We start from the raw sequence: 15,077 nt of genomic DNA, 5'->3' as shown, positions 1-15,077 counted from the left end.
GACCCGGCCTCCCGGGCAGACACATTCCGGCACGTGCCCACAGGCACGGGAGCAGCTTGGCGGTGTCTCGATTTGGCCCATCTCCATGTCTCCTTCTAGCTCCCAGCACCCTCCAGGCCTCCCACCCTCCACCCTCCACCCCCTGGGCCGAGTGCTGCCTTTTTCTAGTTGGAGGCAGAAGGAGTGGCAGGTGGGTGACGACCGAGAAACAGTGCTAGAGGGCTGCGTAGGGCAGTGACCCGATAAGGCAAACGGACGATTTCCTCAAAAAGGAAAGGGAAGGTTTCAGACGGTCCCAAGAAGATTGGGCTGGCACCGAATGTTTCTGGGGAGCGGTAGTAGAGTCTTCTCCTTCTGCGTCTCTCTCTGGCTCTTGTCTGCAGTCTGCAGCCACACAGAGCTGTGTGTTTAGCTGTGTCTTTCTCTGATCCTCAGAAGCTCTTTTCCGTGTGGAGCAAATCTAGGAGCCTGCAGCCTGGGCCTGGGGAGTCAGAGGCCAAGTGTGTTCTGGGTGCAATTCGCAGGGAAAGACCCGCGAGGGACATCTGGGTGTTCATGCAAATGACCCCTTGCACCAAGATGCAGGAGGAACAGTGTGCGACTGGGGACGGCCACGTGAGGTTGCAAAAGGCAGAAATTCAGAAGCATTCGGGTTCATGCATATGAGAACATCCTCCTCCCAAATGCCGGATTTGCAACGTCTTTGGATTTCCTTTGCTATGTCGATGCTTTTCTTTCTTCCCTTTCCCGAGAACTGGAGATGATCCTTTAATGCCAGATTTTCCCCTCTTCACTCTACAGGCAATCTGTTCTACACCTTCCCCCCCCCTTGAGTGCTGAAATGACTTTTACACGCGTTTGATTGATCACACACCAACACCATTTGCCAGACGGGAAGAGCGGAGGTAGGGACGGGCATGAGAGTAGGAGCTGTGCACATTTTTGCTCTTTCAGAGATTTAGAAAAATGGGGGGAAAGGAATAAATACATGAAAGAAGGGAGCAAGCAACTGTGTTTATTTTCTTCCCTTGTCCATCCTCTGAGTATTGCGTGGCTAAGCATGGAGCTCCGGAGCCAGAGAGTCCTCTGACTGCCGGCCCCACCTGTCACTAGCTAGCACCTCGGGCCGATCACTCGAATCTTGCTGTGCCTCCATTTCTGCATCAGTAAAATGATAATAAAAATCATATTTACCTCATAGGACTTAAAAGGGTGCCTGAGGCACTGTTGATGTGGTGTATTTGATAGCTACTGTTATTCCCTCGTTTTCTAGTCATTTTCTGGGTCTGTAGAGATGTGAGGTGGGAAAGGATAATGTAAAGAAAAGTCAGGTCCCACCTCGACTGGGCTCTTTATTTGCAATTTGCGGCAATAGTGCATGCCAACGACACTTCATTCTCCACCCACGTTATTTTTAGACAGCATTAGAGCTGGTTACGACTGTGTTGATGAGAATTTGAATCTTTTCACCCCTTTATTCACACATCTGTGTTTGTTCATTTATGCGTTAGTTATTTGAGTTAGGGCACTAGGCAATTTACAAACCTTTACAAAGCAAAGGATTTTCTCCTTAAGGAATCTAAAGCCGTTCAGTTAAGGGTATAAACGATTAATACCTAATCAGAATGACTGTGTTTGGAATATTCTGTTAAATCCCAACAAATAAAACTAATTGGAAATAAATGGTCGGGGAAAATATTTGGAGAATAAACTCAGTTTCTGCACTGGGTCTCTGACATCTCTAGCCCTAGTCCCGTATACCATCAATCTTCTGACCACAGATATGGCCTCAGGCCTCTTGTTTCCTCAAATTTACCAATATCTTCCCTGACAATGACCTGGCATTTCTCCTTCTGTTGAGCAGGAGCCTCCTGCTTCAAGCTTAGACTGAACACATCTACTGAACGTCTGCCATGGCCTAAACGCCCTGAGTCTATGTCAGGCACAAAGAGCTTAGGGATTCCGAACTATGTGGGTACAGACCATGATTCTATATTTCATTTTTTGGATGTATTTCAGCCCACAAGTTATCCTTGCCATTTGTCATCCAGGCTTTATGGAGATATATGAAGTATGTATCCGCCCTGAAAAATAAGGAATCTCACAGATGACACATTTTCTCTTGAACGTGAAATAATATTTTATGGCAAGGGAAAGGATCTTTTTTTTTTGGAAAGGATCCATTTTTGATGGGGTTCTTCGTACGGGTTTGAGGAAAGCTATGCCTTCCATGTTTCTGAACTGCTAGCAAAATGTTGTCAGGCCTTTCCATATACTTCACTTAAGACAACGAACAGTGAAATGTCTGAGGCTAAGCAAAGATGTCGATAAATGGAAAAACTGCAGGACAATCTCGTACTCTGGACAGGGAACTTCTTGTTTGATCGGCATCAGCCACTTACCCTTCCGGGCCACGACTGTCTCATGCTAAAAATTAGAAGCTTATCACGGTAAAGATTAAATTACTTTTAAGGTCCTCCTATCCTGAAAATGACGAGCATTCTAGAACTATGCTCTTTGGTATGGTAGCCACTAGCCACATGTGGCTCTTAAGCACTTGAAATGCAGCTTGCTCCAACAGAGAGGTGCCGGAAATGTAAAACACACCCCACATTTTGAGGAGTTAACAGAAGAGAAAGAATGTAAAATATGTTGAGCGTATTGGGTTAAATAAAATATGGCGTTAAAATGAGCTTAACCCATGTTTTTTACCCTGACCACAGAAAATGTGAATTACATACGTAACTTACCGTATTAGCGCCCAACGAGGTCTTCAAAACAAAGGGATCGAATTCGTCTTTAAGGACTAAACATTATATGGTCTCATTCATTTGGGGAATATAAATAATAGTGAAAGGGAATATAAGGGAAGGGAGAAGAAATGAGTGGGAAATATCAGAAAGGGAGACAGAACATGAAGACTCCTGACTCTGGGAAACGAGCTAGGGGTGGTGGAAGGGGAGGAGGGCGGGGGGTGGGGGCGACTGGGTGACGGGCACTGAGGGGGGCACTTGACGGGATGAGCACTGGGTGTTATTCTGTATGTTGGCACATTGAACACCAATAAAAAATAAATTTATTATTAAAAAAAAAGGACCGCTAACGTGTAAAGGTCACTCTTTCAATATTGAGGGCGTTAGGCCTCTAACAAGTCAAGCTTCCAAAATTAAAATTCTCATCCACCCAACACTAAGATGCCAGGCAGGGGCAGCTATTTGCCACCACGTTCCTCTTGAAGTTACTTTCTGTTGAGAACCCGTGGATGCTCCAGTTACGATGCTCAGCAGCAACCCTTATGGGACTGTCTCAGCTCTGCCGTAAAAGAGTATCAGGAAACACACCCAAATGTCAAGAGCGATTATTTCTAGGTGGGGTACTGAGTGACTTTTGCATTCTTTTTTTATTCTTTGCTTCATGTTCCAATCTTTCGGCCGTAAGACCTTCATCCGCAAAAAAGCCTATCTTTACATTTCTGCCCGAATGATTTTTACAAATTCTACAAATATCACAAATATGTAAAAAAGAGACCGACTGAAAAGGAAATATCCCAAAGGCTTTCCCCTGCTTTTCTCCATTTCTGAATTTTCTAGAGTGAATAGGTTACTTCTATCAAGAGAAATAATACATCTTTTTTTTTTTTTTTTAATTTCAATATCCACCCACCCTTAAACCTTAAACCTAAGTTAATTTGCATGCTGCTTTTCTTTCTCGGGAAGCTTTTCTCTCTACTGTATGAGAATAAGAGCCGTACTTTAGGTTTTAGCTTCAATCTCGGTGCTAACACAGTTATTTAATATTTTTATAACTACATGGCGGGGGTGGGGGGCGGGCGGCGCCTGGGTGGCTCAGGCAATGGTTAAGGGTCTGCCTTCGGCTCAGGTCATGATCCCAGGGTCCTGGGATGGAGCCCCGCATTGGGCTCCCGGCTCGGCAGGCATCCTGCTTCTCTCCCTCCTTCTGCACCCCGACTCATGCTTGCTCTGTCTTTAGTGGCCCCCCCTCTCTCTTCTCAAATAAATAAATAAAATATCAAGATAAATTTTATGACTACCATCAAATAGAACCAGAGTCAGAGCACATGTAGAGGATGGGGAAGGACTCCAAAAGGCGGTGTAAGATGCCGCCTGCCGTGTAGGGGGGTTTAGGTGGCACCGTAAAAACGCCCATCTACAGAAATGCCATTTACATTGGAGCCCTGCAGCAAAGGGGAGAGCACCCCCTGCACGCAGCCCGGGCCAGTCTGTTCAGCCCAGAGCAAACTCTCTCTCTCACGTGGAGGGAGCAGGGCTGTGTCTACCCCAATCCCACTAAGGGTCCCTTGCAGTTGCCTTTCCACTTGCCCTCCACTTGCAGAGACCCGAACCGCTGCCCTACCCACTCAGGTACCATGGGGAAGGCCACGCTGTGCAAGGCAGGGAGGCAGGACGCACCCCGCTCTGCTGTCCGGCCTGCTGCCTTTGGAAAGCACTGGGCTGCTGCTGCTGCTTTTTTTTTTTTTTAAGTATTTATGTATTTATCCATGAGAGACCCAGAGAGAGAGGCAGAGACGCAGGCCGAGGGAGAAGCAGGCTCCCTGCGGGGAGCTGATGCGGGACTTGATCCCGGGCCCGGGGTCAGGCCCTGGGCGGGAGGCAGGCTGGGCCCGGGCGCCCCTGGCATGGGCTGCTCAGGGCCGGGTAGTATGACTGCTCGGCTGGCCATGGTATATACTCACTTAACTTCTTCTTGAAGACCAGCGTCTTTCTCTAACCCCCGTGTGCCAACCACCCTGTGCGCCCCGGCGCGTCCGGGCCGAGCACTTACCATTGGCGGTAAAGACGACCTCTCCGTCCTGCGGGGTGGGCTCCGCGTCCGGAACCACCTGCAAGGCTCCCACGGTCCGCACGGCAGGGTCCAGAGTGACTGAACTTTCGTTTACAGTCGTGTCGCTGGCGCCCGTGATCTGGTTGGTGGGCGGGCCTCCCAGGGACCCCTCGAAGTCGGTGGGCAGGTCGTCCATGCAGTCGGCATTGGGCTGATAGGAACGGAAAAGCATCGGTCCTGAGCGTTCGTCGCCAAGTTCGAGAGGAAGGGTTTACAGCCTAAACATTTTGTCTCGGTGGGAAACCAAAGCTCTTTACTGTTTCCTCCCGGATCAGTTAAAAAAATACATTCCATTATAGTTTCTGCAATTAACATGAAAACATCTTCCCAAATTGCCCTTTCCAAGGGGTCTGTTTAGATCTAGATATGACGTTCTAATTCCAGAAGCAGCAATATTCACGTATTAATATAATACTTGGCAGTGGTGTGGGAGGGGCCACTGTATTTATTTATAATGACAGCCCTGCCCTGAATGCAGTTTGCTCCTCATATAGGAAGTAGCCGGCAGCTGGTCATCACCCCCTAACCCATGCGCCGTTTGCAAATGCACCGATGACATGAGAGCAGGGAGGGGGCCCGGAATCGAACTCATGGCGAACTGTTCATTAGAGATACACACAAAAGCACAGGGTGAGGGCATTTTTGTCGTGGCAGCGGTTAAACGTAAGCCAAAAACTAGCTGTAAAAAAAATAACCTATTCGCTTAACATGCAAATTGATCAAACGTTTGTCAAATCCTCTAAATTAAAATTTTATCCACTCGTGTGGATACCATCTCGTCTAATTATCCACTCATTACGAGATTTCCCCTCCCTCCGGGGCCTCATCCTCAGATCTCTGACAGCCTCACTGAGTAATAGAAAAATGGGGAGCTCTCCGTGTTGCAAGGCCGCCTGTGTTGACCAGCTTTGTGAGACTAATCTACCTTTGGGCAAAATCTTATTCTTTGCAAGTTTTTCTCTTTGGTCTTAGTTCTGCGAAATTATATTGAATATATCTCAAACAGCTTTTACTTGTTTTTTGCTTTTTTAAAAAAGATGTTATTTATTTATTTGACAGGAGAGAGAGATAGAGAGAGAGAAGGAGCGAGAGGGAGAAGCAAGGAGCCTGACACAGGGCTCGATCCCAGGACCCCGGGGTCATGACCTGAGCCGAAGGCAGACGCTCAACTGACTGAGCCACCCAGGGGCCCCTCTCAAACAGGTTTAAAAATGATTTTTAGTTGTTATGACTCTTCTAAACTCAAAGATTATTTTAAAAAGATAGTGTTGCAGAGATATGGTCTTGAGAAATACTAAGAATAGCTATGAATTAATTTTTTTTTTCTTCATTTAAACATCAATGTTGCCTCGTGGGATGGTAATTCTGTGGTTTTGCACTCCCAATAGATGTAGATCAGGACAGGCAGAATTAGGTGAGGAAAATTCTGGATTGGCACTGATTGAATTAACATCACTACATGACTATATACTGTGTTACTCATGGACTCCCTGGGAGCACAAAGCAAGAAATCCAAAGTGGAGGACTCTTGTCCTAATTTTCCACTCTTTTTTTTTTTTTAATTTTTTAAATTTATTTATGATAGTCACACACACACAGAGAGAGAGAGAAAGAGAGAGGCAGAGACACAGGCAGAGGGAGAAGCAGGCTCCATGCACCGGGAGCCCGATGTGGGACTCGATCCCGGGTCTCCAGGATCACACCCTGGGCCAAAGGCAGGCGCTAAACCGCTGTGCCACCCAGGGATCCCTAATTTTCCACTCTTAAACCAGTCTCCCAAGCTCCACGCCTGTGTTTCCAATAGTCAGTTGGAGATCTCCATCAATCTCATAAAAGTCTCAAATTCAGCTCATTCCTTCTTTTTCTGTATTCTCTTTCCATTTCACCTTCTTCATCTCTATTGGAAGTGAGCCAATTCCTTGAAACCCAAGTTATCAAAAGTCAGTTCACTGAATGACCAACCCACCATATTTACTAAACTTAGACATTGTGACACTGGACATGAGCAGGTATGTTCCAAATGATCTCTCCCCATTCGCAGCCTCCCCATTTCCTTAAAGTTTCTTCCCTGAGATATCCTATTCCCTACTTTCTCATCAGAGCCCTCTTTAAAACACCACCACCACCACCACCACCACCACCACTACCACCACCACACAGGTATGATGCTTCATTTCTCTTAAGGAACGAATTATAAGCTCCTTGGTGGGGCAAAACAGGGTCTCTAAACCCTTACCCCAGCCTTTGGAAACACAGAGCATATATTCCCTATCCCAGGGCTGCAGCTTATGTTGTTCCTCTGCTCAGCACCAACCATCCCCAGGTCTCAAACTGGCTGTGATGAATTCCTAATCATCCCTCAATTCCCAGGCCAAATGTCACCTTTGCTAAGTAGCGTTCCCTCCCAGGTAGCATCTTTGATATTGTGACACTTTATAGGCATTTTTCTCTCTGTTATGGTTTATTTGTAGCTGTGCTGGTCTCACACTACTACTCCACAAGCTTTCTCCCCCCCAGCTTTATTCAGATATAACTGACATGTAATATTGTAGTAGTTTAGACAACAGAATGATTTGATATATATATATATATAAAACTATATATATATATATTTCCAGTGTATATATATATATTTTTTTCCAGTATATATACTGTATATATATATATATATACTGGAAAATGATTAACACATAGGTTCAGTCACTACCCATTACCCCAAATAGCTACAAGTTTGTTCATGTGATGAAAACTTTTAAGATCGACTCTCTTAGCAACTTTCAAATATACAACACAGGATTGTTACCACGCTGTGCTTCACGTCCCCAGGATTTATTTATCTTATAATTTGACCGCCTTTGCCCATTTCACCCCTACCCCTACCCTCGGCCTCTGGCAACTACCAGGATGTTCTCTGTTTCTAGGAGTTCAGTTTTTTAGATTCCATTTATAAGTGAGACATGAGCTTTTTAAAGCCACTACATTACGTTGATCTTGAGTTTCATGCCCGTATATGGTGTCTGACAATTATTAGGTACTCGGTAGATGTCAATTTGAACATTTTGAGTCTCAGTTTACTACTATGAAAAGCTGAGAATGTCAGTATCTGCCCTAGATCAATTACGGGAGGATTTGAGAGAGTGCTTTAAAAACTGTCAAGTTAAAATAAAATAAAATAAAAAAAAAACTGTCTAGTTTTGTGCGAAGGTAAGGTATGCTATTCAATGGTAGCAGAATATGCCACCCCCAAATGTTGCCATTGGCATGAGGATTATTTTGAGCTAAACACAGTTGAAAAGAAGCAGATAAAGAAATATTTTCTGCCCTCCTCCCATCTGCCTGAAAGTAGGATATAAATTGTAGAGGTGGCCCCCTTCCTTGTACCAGGAAGAGAAGAACATTCTCATCACCGGAGTCTGGGAGTTGATGCCCAAAATGGATCTGTAATAACACACCTTCCTAACACGCCCTTATCTGCCATTAGTTTGCCTCAGCTGAGTGCTTTCCCACAATTTGCTGCCCTAGAAACTAAACTCCAGGTCCTTTACCTTTGTCTTTTCGCTTCTTTAAAAATTTGTTCTTCTGTGAAGATGCTCTAAATGTCCAAGTTCTGACCACCCCTTGGAGTTACTCATCCCTAAGTGCTCCCGTGTGCATGTGCAATGCACATGTTAATAAATGTCTGGTTGTTTTTCTCTTGTTAATCTTTAACCAGTCTCATTTACGGGGCCCCAGCTGGAGAACTAGGAGGGTAGAAGGGAAAACATGTTTTTTCCTTCCCCTACACTATATAAAAACATAAGCAAAGCAACTGTGTGTGGGGTGTCAGCAAAGATTTCACGACGAGCATACTGTGCTGCTTGGTCTTTCATCCATAAGCATCTGAACACAATCATAGATGTGATAACAAGTGACATATTTTTCAAAATGTTGACTTTGCTTGTTGATATCGTTGCTTCGTTTTATCTCTTTTCTTTTCTTTTTTTTTAAAGTCATTAATTTTGATGCGGAGTGTTTCCTTTTACTTTGGGGACTAGTGGGAACTAGTATTATATCTTTAACAGAAGGGGAAAAGAGAAAGAGCTAATTATGTCAGTGAGACTGTGACTGGTGGCACGCATGAGTACGGTATTGAGTAGACCGCAACTTAGAGAAACTCACAGTTCACATCCACGCTAAGTGGTTCATCAAATAGAAGAATATTTTGAAAAGAAATCCAATTTATATACGTCTAAGAGAAATGAAGTCATGATGTTTGGCAGAGGATGTCAAATGCCATCTGCAAGTGAATATGGTAAAGGTATTCGAACTCAGGTGAGCATGGGGCTACTCCTCAAATAAGCCAACCCCTAAAGAGTCAGGAACTTGGGAATACTCCAGCTACATGGGATTTTCTATTCAACATCTCTCATCCTATTCATATCAGGGCAACAGTGATAGGAGAAGGTGTTTTCTGGGATATGAATGGCCTGGTTGACATGGTACCTTGTAGGAGTGAGTACTGACTAAGACCTGGGTCCCATCATTCTACAAAGACACGCCTAGACCTGACTGGGAAGACAGGAGGCACCGTTGTGTAGATAAAGGGATGAAGAAAGCGCCCCTGCCCTCTTTACAATGTAGTATTTGATTTCTTTCTCTCTCTCTTTTTAAAGGTTTATTTTAGAGAGAGTGAGAGAGTGAGAGAGTGAGAGAGAGCAGGGGGAGATGCAGAGGGAGATGGAGAATCCCGAGCAGAACTCCCGATGCGGGGCTCGAGCTCATGACCCTGAGATCATGATCTGAGCTGAAAAAGAGAAGGATGCTTAACTCCCTGCACCACTCAGGTGGTCCCAATAGTTTATTTCTCTTGGCAAAATATAATAATAAAAAAAAGATACCCACTGCAATAGGAATTTCCTGATCTGCCAGCTGGGCTTTCACTCACTACTAGCTCATCCGAGGGAAATCCAATCACGAAAATGTCCCCAGCTTTCAGCTCTCCACTGACATGTATTTGCCCTCTAGTACGGGTGTACACAAGGATACTCAGAGGCAACAGGAGCAAAACCGCAAAACAAGCCGAAACACCTTACCACCTGTATCTGGACAATTGAGTTGGCCAAGATTACAACTGAATTCTTGGTGAGCGGACACTGTTCAAAGGAAGACCAGATTGAATTTCATAAATATGATTCTGTGACTGAGTCTGGAGGGCAGCAATGCCACAGGCATTTACTGGGCACTTAGCATATGAAAGGGATACAGAGGTAAGAACCAACAGGCATCACTTGGTAGAGATGGACAAGCTCTTTTCAATTTTCCTTGAGAATGGAGTACAAGGAACTTAGAAAAATGATAAAACAATCTCTTTAAGCTGCATAGAAAGGGTTTCAGCCAGCTATGGGAAGTATTTGCTAATTGAGAAGGCTGTGAGCTTGTTCAGTGACATGGAAAGTTACAGGAGTGCAATAACACGTCATCTTTTTGGTACAGTTTAGGCATGTATATTTGCACCCAATGGCAAAGTATGCAGTGGAACAACATCCCAGATTCCTCCCAGATCCAGACGTCAGTATCATCCTCTAGGACAAAACCAGAAAGGCCCTGGGGAGGCATGAGGGCAGCCATATGTGTTGGTGCTTCCCGAGAAGTAGCACACATGCCCTCTTCTTCCTGGAGGATGTTCTGTTCCCTGGGTCGAGCTCAGATGTGTGTCATGTTCCTGTTCCTGTTCGGCTGCCCTTTATGAATCCTTGGTAAAATTCAAAAGATGCTACCAGTGTTTATTTTTCTGGAAGTCAGTGTGCTAAGTAAAACCCTATCTTTCTTACTTGGTGGGTATGGAGCCGTGAACAAGATGTCCAACTGCTAAAAAGTAAAAATGTTGTTAATTTTGGAAATAAGCCCGAAGGCCACCCGATAATTCTATTTTTAAAACAATACCCATATCCTCAGCTCATTCTCAAGTAGCTTCTGGAGAAGTCATACCTTCTCTGGAGAAGTCTGAGGTCAAATACTAGTTAATACAGAACTTAACTACCAGGGGTGGTTTGGTTTCATTGTCCTGACCGGGAGGCACTGGGATCGACATTTAGGAGCTTCGAAAATATCGTGAGGAATAGGTGCTGGGTCAAATAAAGCGGCTGTCGGGATCCCTGGGTGGTGCAGCGGTTTGGCGCCTGCCTTTGGCCCAGGGCGCGATCCTGGAGACCCGGGATCGAATCCCACATCGGGCTCCCGGTGCATGGAGCCTGCTTCTCCCTCTGCCTGTGTCTCTGCCTCTCTCTCTCTCTGTGACTATCATGAATAAATAAATAAAATCTTTAAAAAAAAAAAATAAAGCGGCTGTCTGCCTTTAATTGTAAGTGCTCTAAAGATTTTGGCGACTAAAGACAACATGCACATATGCAAGCACACACGTACACACATTTCCCCCCTTCCCTGTATGAGCCAGCTGCAGCTAGAAATGTGAAAAGTCCAAACCCTGAGCTCCATTTCCTAAGCTCCTCGTATCTGGTAGAGATGTTGGGTTCTTACTGATATTTCATGTTCACTGTAATTGATTTTCACCTTGAATGCATTATGCATTCACAACCCTGGTCTGAAAATTTAATGCATTGCCTTTCAAAATCCAGCTCCAAGCTAGCATCACACAAGTTGATTTGTGCTCGGTGTATCAACCATGAAAAACAGCATCCAGCCAGCAGGGAGGCAGCTGGTACCAGGTAGAAAATTCAGCCACGGCAGGACCTCACAATGCTTCAGGTTTGCCCTCTCCGACGGGGCCACCCTGATGGTCCGAGGATAATTAGCCCCTCGGCATTGAAGGAAACCCCTGATATCTGGTCCTTTCTTCTTTAGTGATATCTCGGGACCGTTAACATTCTCTTCACTCTCTGCCATTAGCAGTGAGAAGTGACAGCAGGGGGTGTAGCAGAGTGGAGGGGACGGGGGAGGCTGCTCTCTGGATCCTGGCTGTCTAGTTGCTTCCAGAAAGTGCCTATGTTCTTCTCATCCCTGTGTGCAGCCCTCGGATTTGGTGGCCTGGCTTGCTTCCTGCCCTCACCACATCAGCTGGGGTCTCACCAACCACCAGTTTGTGGGCTTCGCTTTAACACAGTCTGGGGAAGAGCCTTCCCTGGAGCAGCAAGCCGCCAGCTGGTGGGATTCTCTTTGCACTGGGGGAGTGACTACATTTTTTAAACCTCTAACTGAGCGCACCGGTGGGATGGTAGCGCTGGAATTAAGTGGCTCTGGTTCCCTGTTCTCTCTGCAGAGACCTGAGGTTGAGCACGGGCTCTGGGCCAGGTTCCCTTGTCCAGAAGAGTTCCTTTGCAAGGAAAGCTGGGTGTGGGGCAGCACAGAAGGTGAGGCGTGCGGCTCTCCTCGCAGGCACTGAGTAATGACACGGGAGGTGAGCAAAGTGCAACTGGGCCGTCCAGCCTCTGCTGTGTCCTGCCTGCACTCACACCCTGGGGCCCAGGTGAGAAGCCTACGAGCTGCATAAGCAGCATCTCGATTCACAGACACAGATGTGGTGAGAGGGTCGTGACGTTCTTGAACTGAGAAAAAGCGAGAGGAGAAATGTTTCCAGACATGTGCATTCTCTTGGGGCCTCGTCAGAGGACGCCCCTGCCGTGCAGACGAGGGGTTAGAGAAAATCCAGGTGTGAGGCTTTCTCCCTGCTTTGGGGGTAATGCAGAAAGACACACATTACGAGGCTGTAGGCTGTGCTGTGCTTACCGGGATCCCTAGGGCTTTAAGAATGTTCATCTTGCACATGGGACAGGTACGATGGTCTAGAAGCCAGGGGTCAACACAGGATTTGTGGAAAAGATGCCTGCAATGAGAACCATACATCTTAGAGCGGCGGTAACTGCAGACACTACCTAGTCCACCACAGCCCAGAGACTTGTCCAAGGTCACTTGACTGCAGGAGGCAGAGCCAAGACTCACACCTCCGTCTCCTCACTCCTGGGCCAGTGAGATTCCTCTTACACCCTGCGCTGATAGACTCAAAATTTCTCTGGATCCCACGACTGTCCTATATGATTCACAACTGAGTCTTCCAAGTTTCAGAAAATGGAGAGAATGAAGACACAGATTTTTTTCTCTTTCTCGCTAGGAAGAATGCTTAGTGGAAAGAATGTCAGTGGGGGTGGTGGTGGCGGGGGGAGGACTTCACAGGCCTTTCAGGATAACTCGAGAGAGGCTACTTGTAAATAAATCCTAAGTTTCTTTTTCCACAGTCAGAAGACGACTGCAAAACAAAGGCTCGTTTCCATGAATATTTGGGCTCTCACACCGAAGGGCAGGAGAGCTCCTGGAAGCATTTAACCACACAGACGCCATTTTACGTGGTTCTGGCTGCCGGCTGTCGAACCGGAAGGCGCAGTGAACAACCCGAGCTGCTTGCATGGCTGCCCTGCCCCACTGCCGTCCCCAAGCGCCGCTCCCGGGAGCCCCGACGGCCCGGGCGGAGGGCAGGCGCTCAGGGGCAGGGGGGCCTCCAGCCGGCCTCTCCCTCAACTTGGCTCTCAGGAGCCCAAGAGGTCACCAGGGGCGGCTCGAGTCCGAAGCTCGTCTCCTCACTCGTGAGACTCCAGACCACAGGCAGAAGCAGTCAGAACTTGCTGCCTGGGGTGAGAGGACAGAGCATGGCCTGTCTTAAGTAGGAGGGCTTCGCAGAACATTCCGTCCACGCCTGCCTGTCCCTGGCGGTGCACTATTCCTGGAATACTGTCCACTCTCTCTCGCACCTTCATCCTCTTTTGTTCTAACAGTTCTGTTTTCTCTGGGTTCAAGGGCTTTAGGCTCCAATGCTTAAGAGGGACCCCTAACTTAGGGAAGAGCGCAGGAAGAGCCACCCTTTAAATGGACATTGAGAAGAACCCCACGTGCCAAGGATGGGGTTGGCTGTACACCGCATAGGATTAGACCGGGGATTGGGACAGGAGAGAAGCCACCTGCATGAGTCATCATGTTTCCAGATGATTGTCTGGAATGCCTACAGATTTATTCCTTGGATGACACATATCACATTCATTGGTTCCTTTATCCATACCTTTGTCCAATCAAGTAATAAATGCCAAGAATTACGCTCAGCGCTGGGAATCAGCATGGTAGCGATTTGCCTCCTTCCCCCAGGGAGTGTGAGAGGAGGAACAGAAGTTAATAAAATAATATAAATAAACTACTTAGCGACAACAGTGCTGCGTGTCACATTAGAAGAACACAGTTTAGGGAGGCTTATAACTGGGAGATTTATCTAGTTTGGGTACTCAGGGAAGACTTTCCTGATGATGTGCCAAAGGAACGCTCAAGGGCTACACAGACGTTACCCGCATGAAGGGGAGGGGAGACAAGTATTCCGGGAAGAATGACCGACTGGTTGGCACAAAAGCCCTGAGCTGGGCTCTGGCAGGAATGAGGGAGGGACTAGTGCAGGATGAAGCCACCCCGTCCCCCCAAAACCAGTATGGACCTCCCTACGTTCAGGCTCTGCACTCAGGAAACAAGTTCTTTTTTTCTCTCTCTCTTTTTTTAAATTTTATCTATATATTTATTTGAGAGAACGGGCATGAGTGGGGGGAGGAGCAGTGGAGGGAGAGGGAGAAGCAGGCTCCCCACTGAGCAGGGAGGCTGATGCGGAACTTGATCCCAGGACCCTGGGATCATGACCTGAGCTAAAGGTAGGCGCTTAACCAACTGAGCCACCCAGGAGCCCCCAGGAAACAAGTTCTGAATCTGAACTTGCTCACCAACTGGCAGGCCTTTGGGGAAGAGAGTCAAACACTGTGATCCTTCTGGCTGTTCTGGGGAGGCGGCCTCGACTGTGTTTCCTGCATATGTGCTGGAGTCGGAATGACGGGAGGGCCAGTCAGTAGCTGTTTGAGCTTCAGCAAGTCTCTTAATATCCTCAAGCCTCAGACACCTCATCTGTAAGCTGAAGAGGCAGAGAAGTCTTCCCAGGGCCCACAAAAGCTGGTAACGATTCGAACCCCCCAAGTCATTCCTCTTTGTGTCCTGTTCATTCTGATATCTCCGTGATGGTAGGTTTCGTGGGTCAACTTGGCGAGGCTGTTGAGCCCAGTCAATCAAACACTAATCTAGGGCAATGTCAGAGAGCTGGTTACCAAGGACAATCAGTTGACTTTAAATAAAGGAGATTATCCTAAATATCTAGGTGGAACTTATTTAATCAGTTAAAGGCCACGAGAACAAAACTGAGGTTT

At 46.7% G+C, this 15,077-nt stretch overlaps 1 protein-coding gene across 2 annotated transcripts in view; it reads right to left on the bottom strand.

The window, feature by feature from the left end:
• The window catches only part of RNF150 (ring finger protein 150), a 241,742-nt gene that overhangs the window by 39,781 nt on the left and 186,884 nt on the right, over nucleotides 1-15,077 (bottom strand). For both annotated transcript variants that reach the window (XR_005373859.1, XM_038564569.1), the window contains exons 5-6: nucleotides 12,586-12,682; nucleotides 4,804-5,014 (exon numbers count right to left, since the gene is read on the bottom strand). Coding sequence is in view for 1 of the 2 variants with exons in the window: in XM_038564569.1 (XP_038420497.1) it covers nucleotides 4,804-5,014; nucleotides 12,586-12,682 (308 nt within the window). In the remaining variant the exon portion in view is untranslated. The remainder of the gene's footprint in view (nucleotides 1-4,803; nucleotides 5,015-12,585; nucleotides 12,683-15,077) is intronic.

Source organism: Canis lupus, chromosome 19 (assembly GCF_011100685.1).
Source record: "Canis lupus familiaris isolate Mischka breed German Shepherd chromosome 19, alternate assembly UU_Cfam_GSD_1.0, whole genome shotgun sequence".
In the NCBI taxonomy this organism is placed as follows: Eukaryota; Metazoa; Chordata; class Mammalia; order Carnivora; family Canidae; genus Canis; species Canis lupus.
Note: the sequence above shows the minus strand (reverse complement) of the source record. Positions and strands in the feature narration are given on the sequence as shown.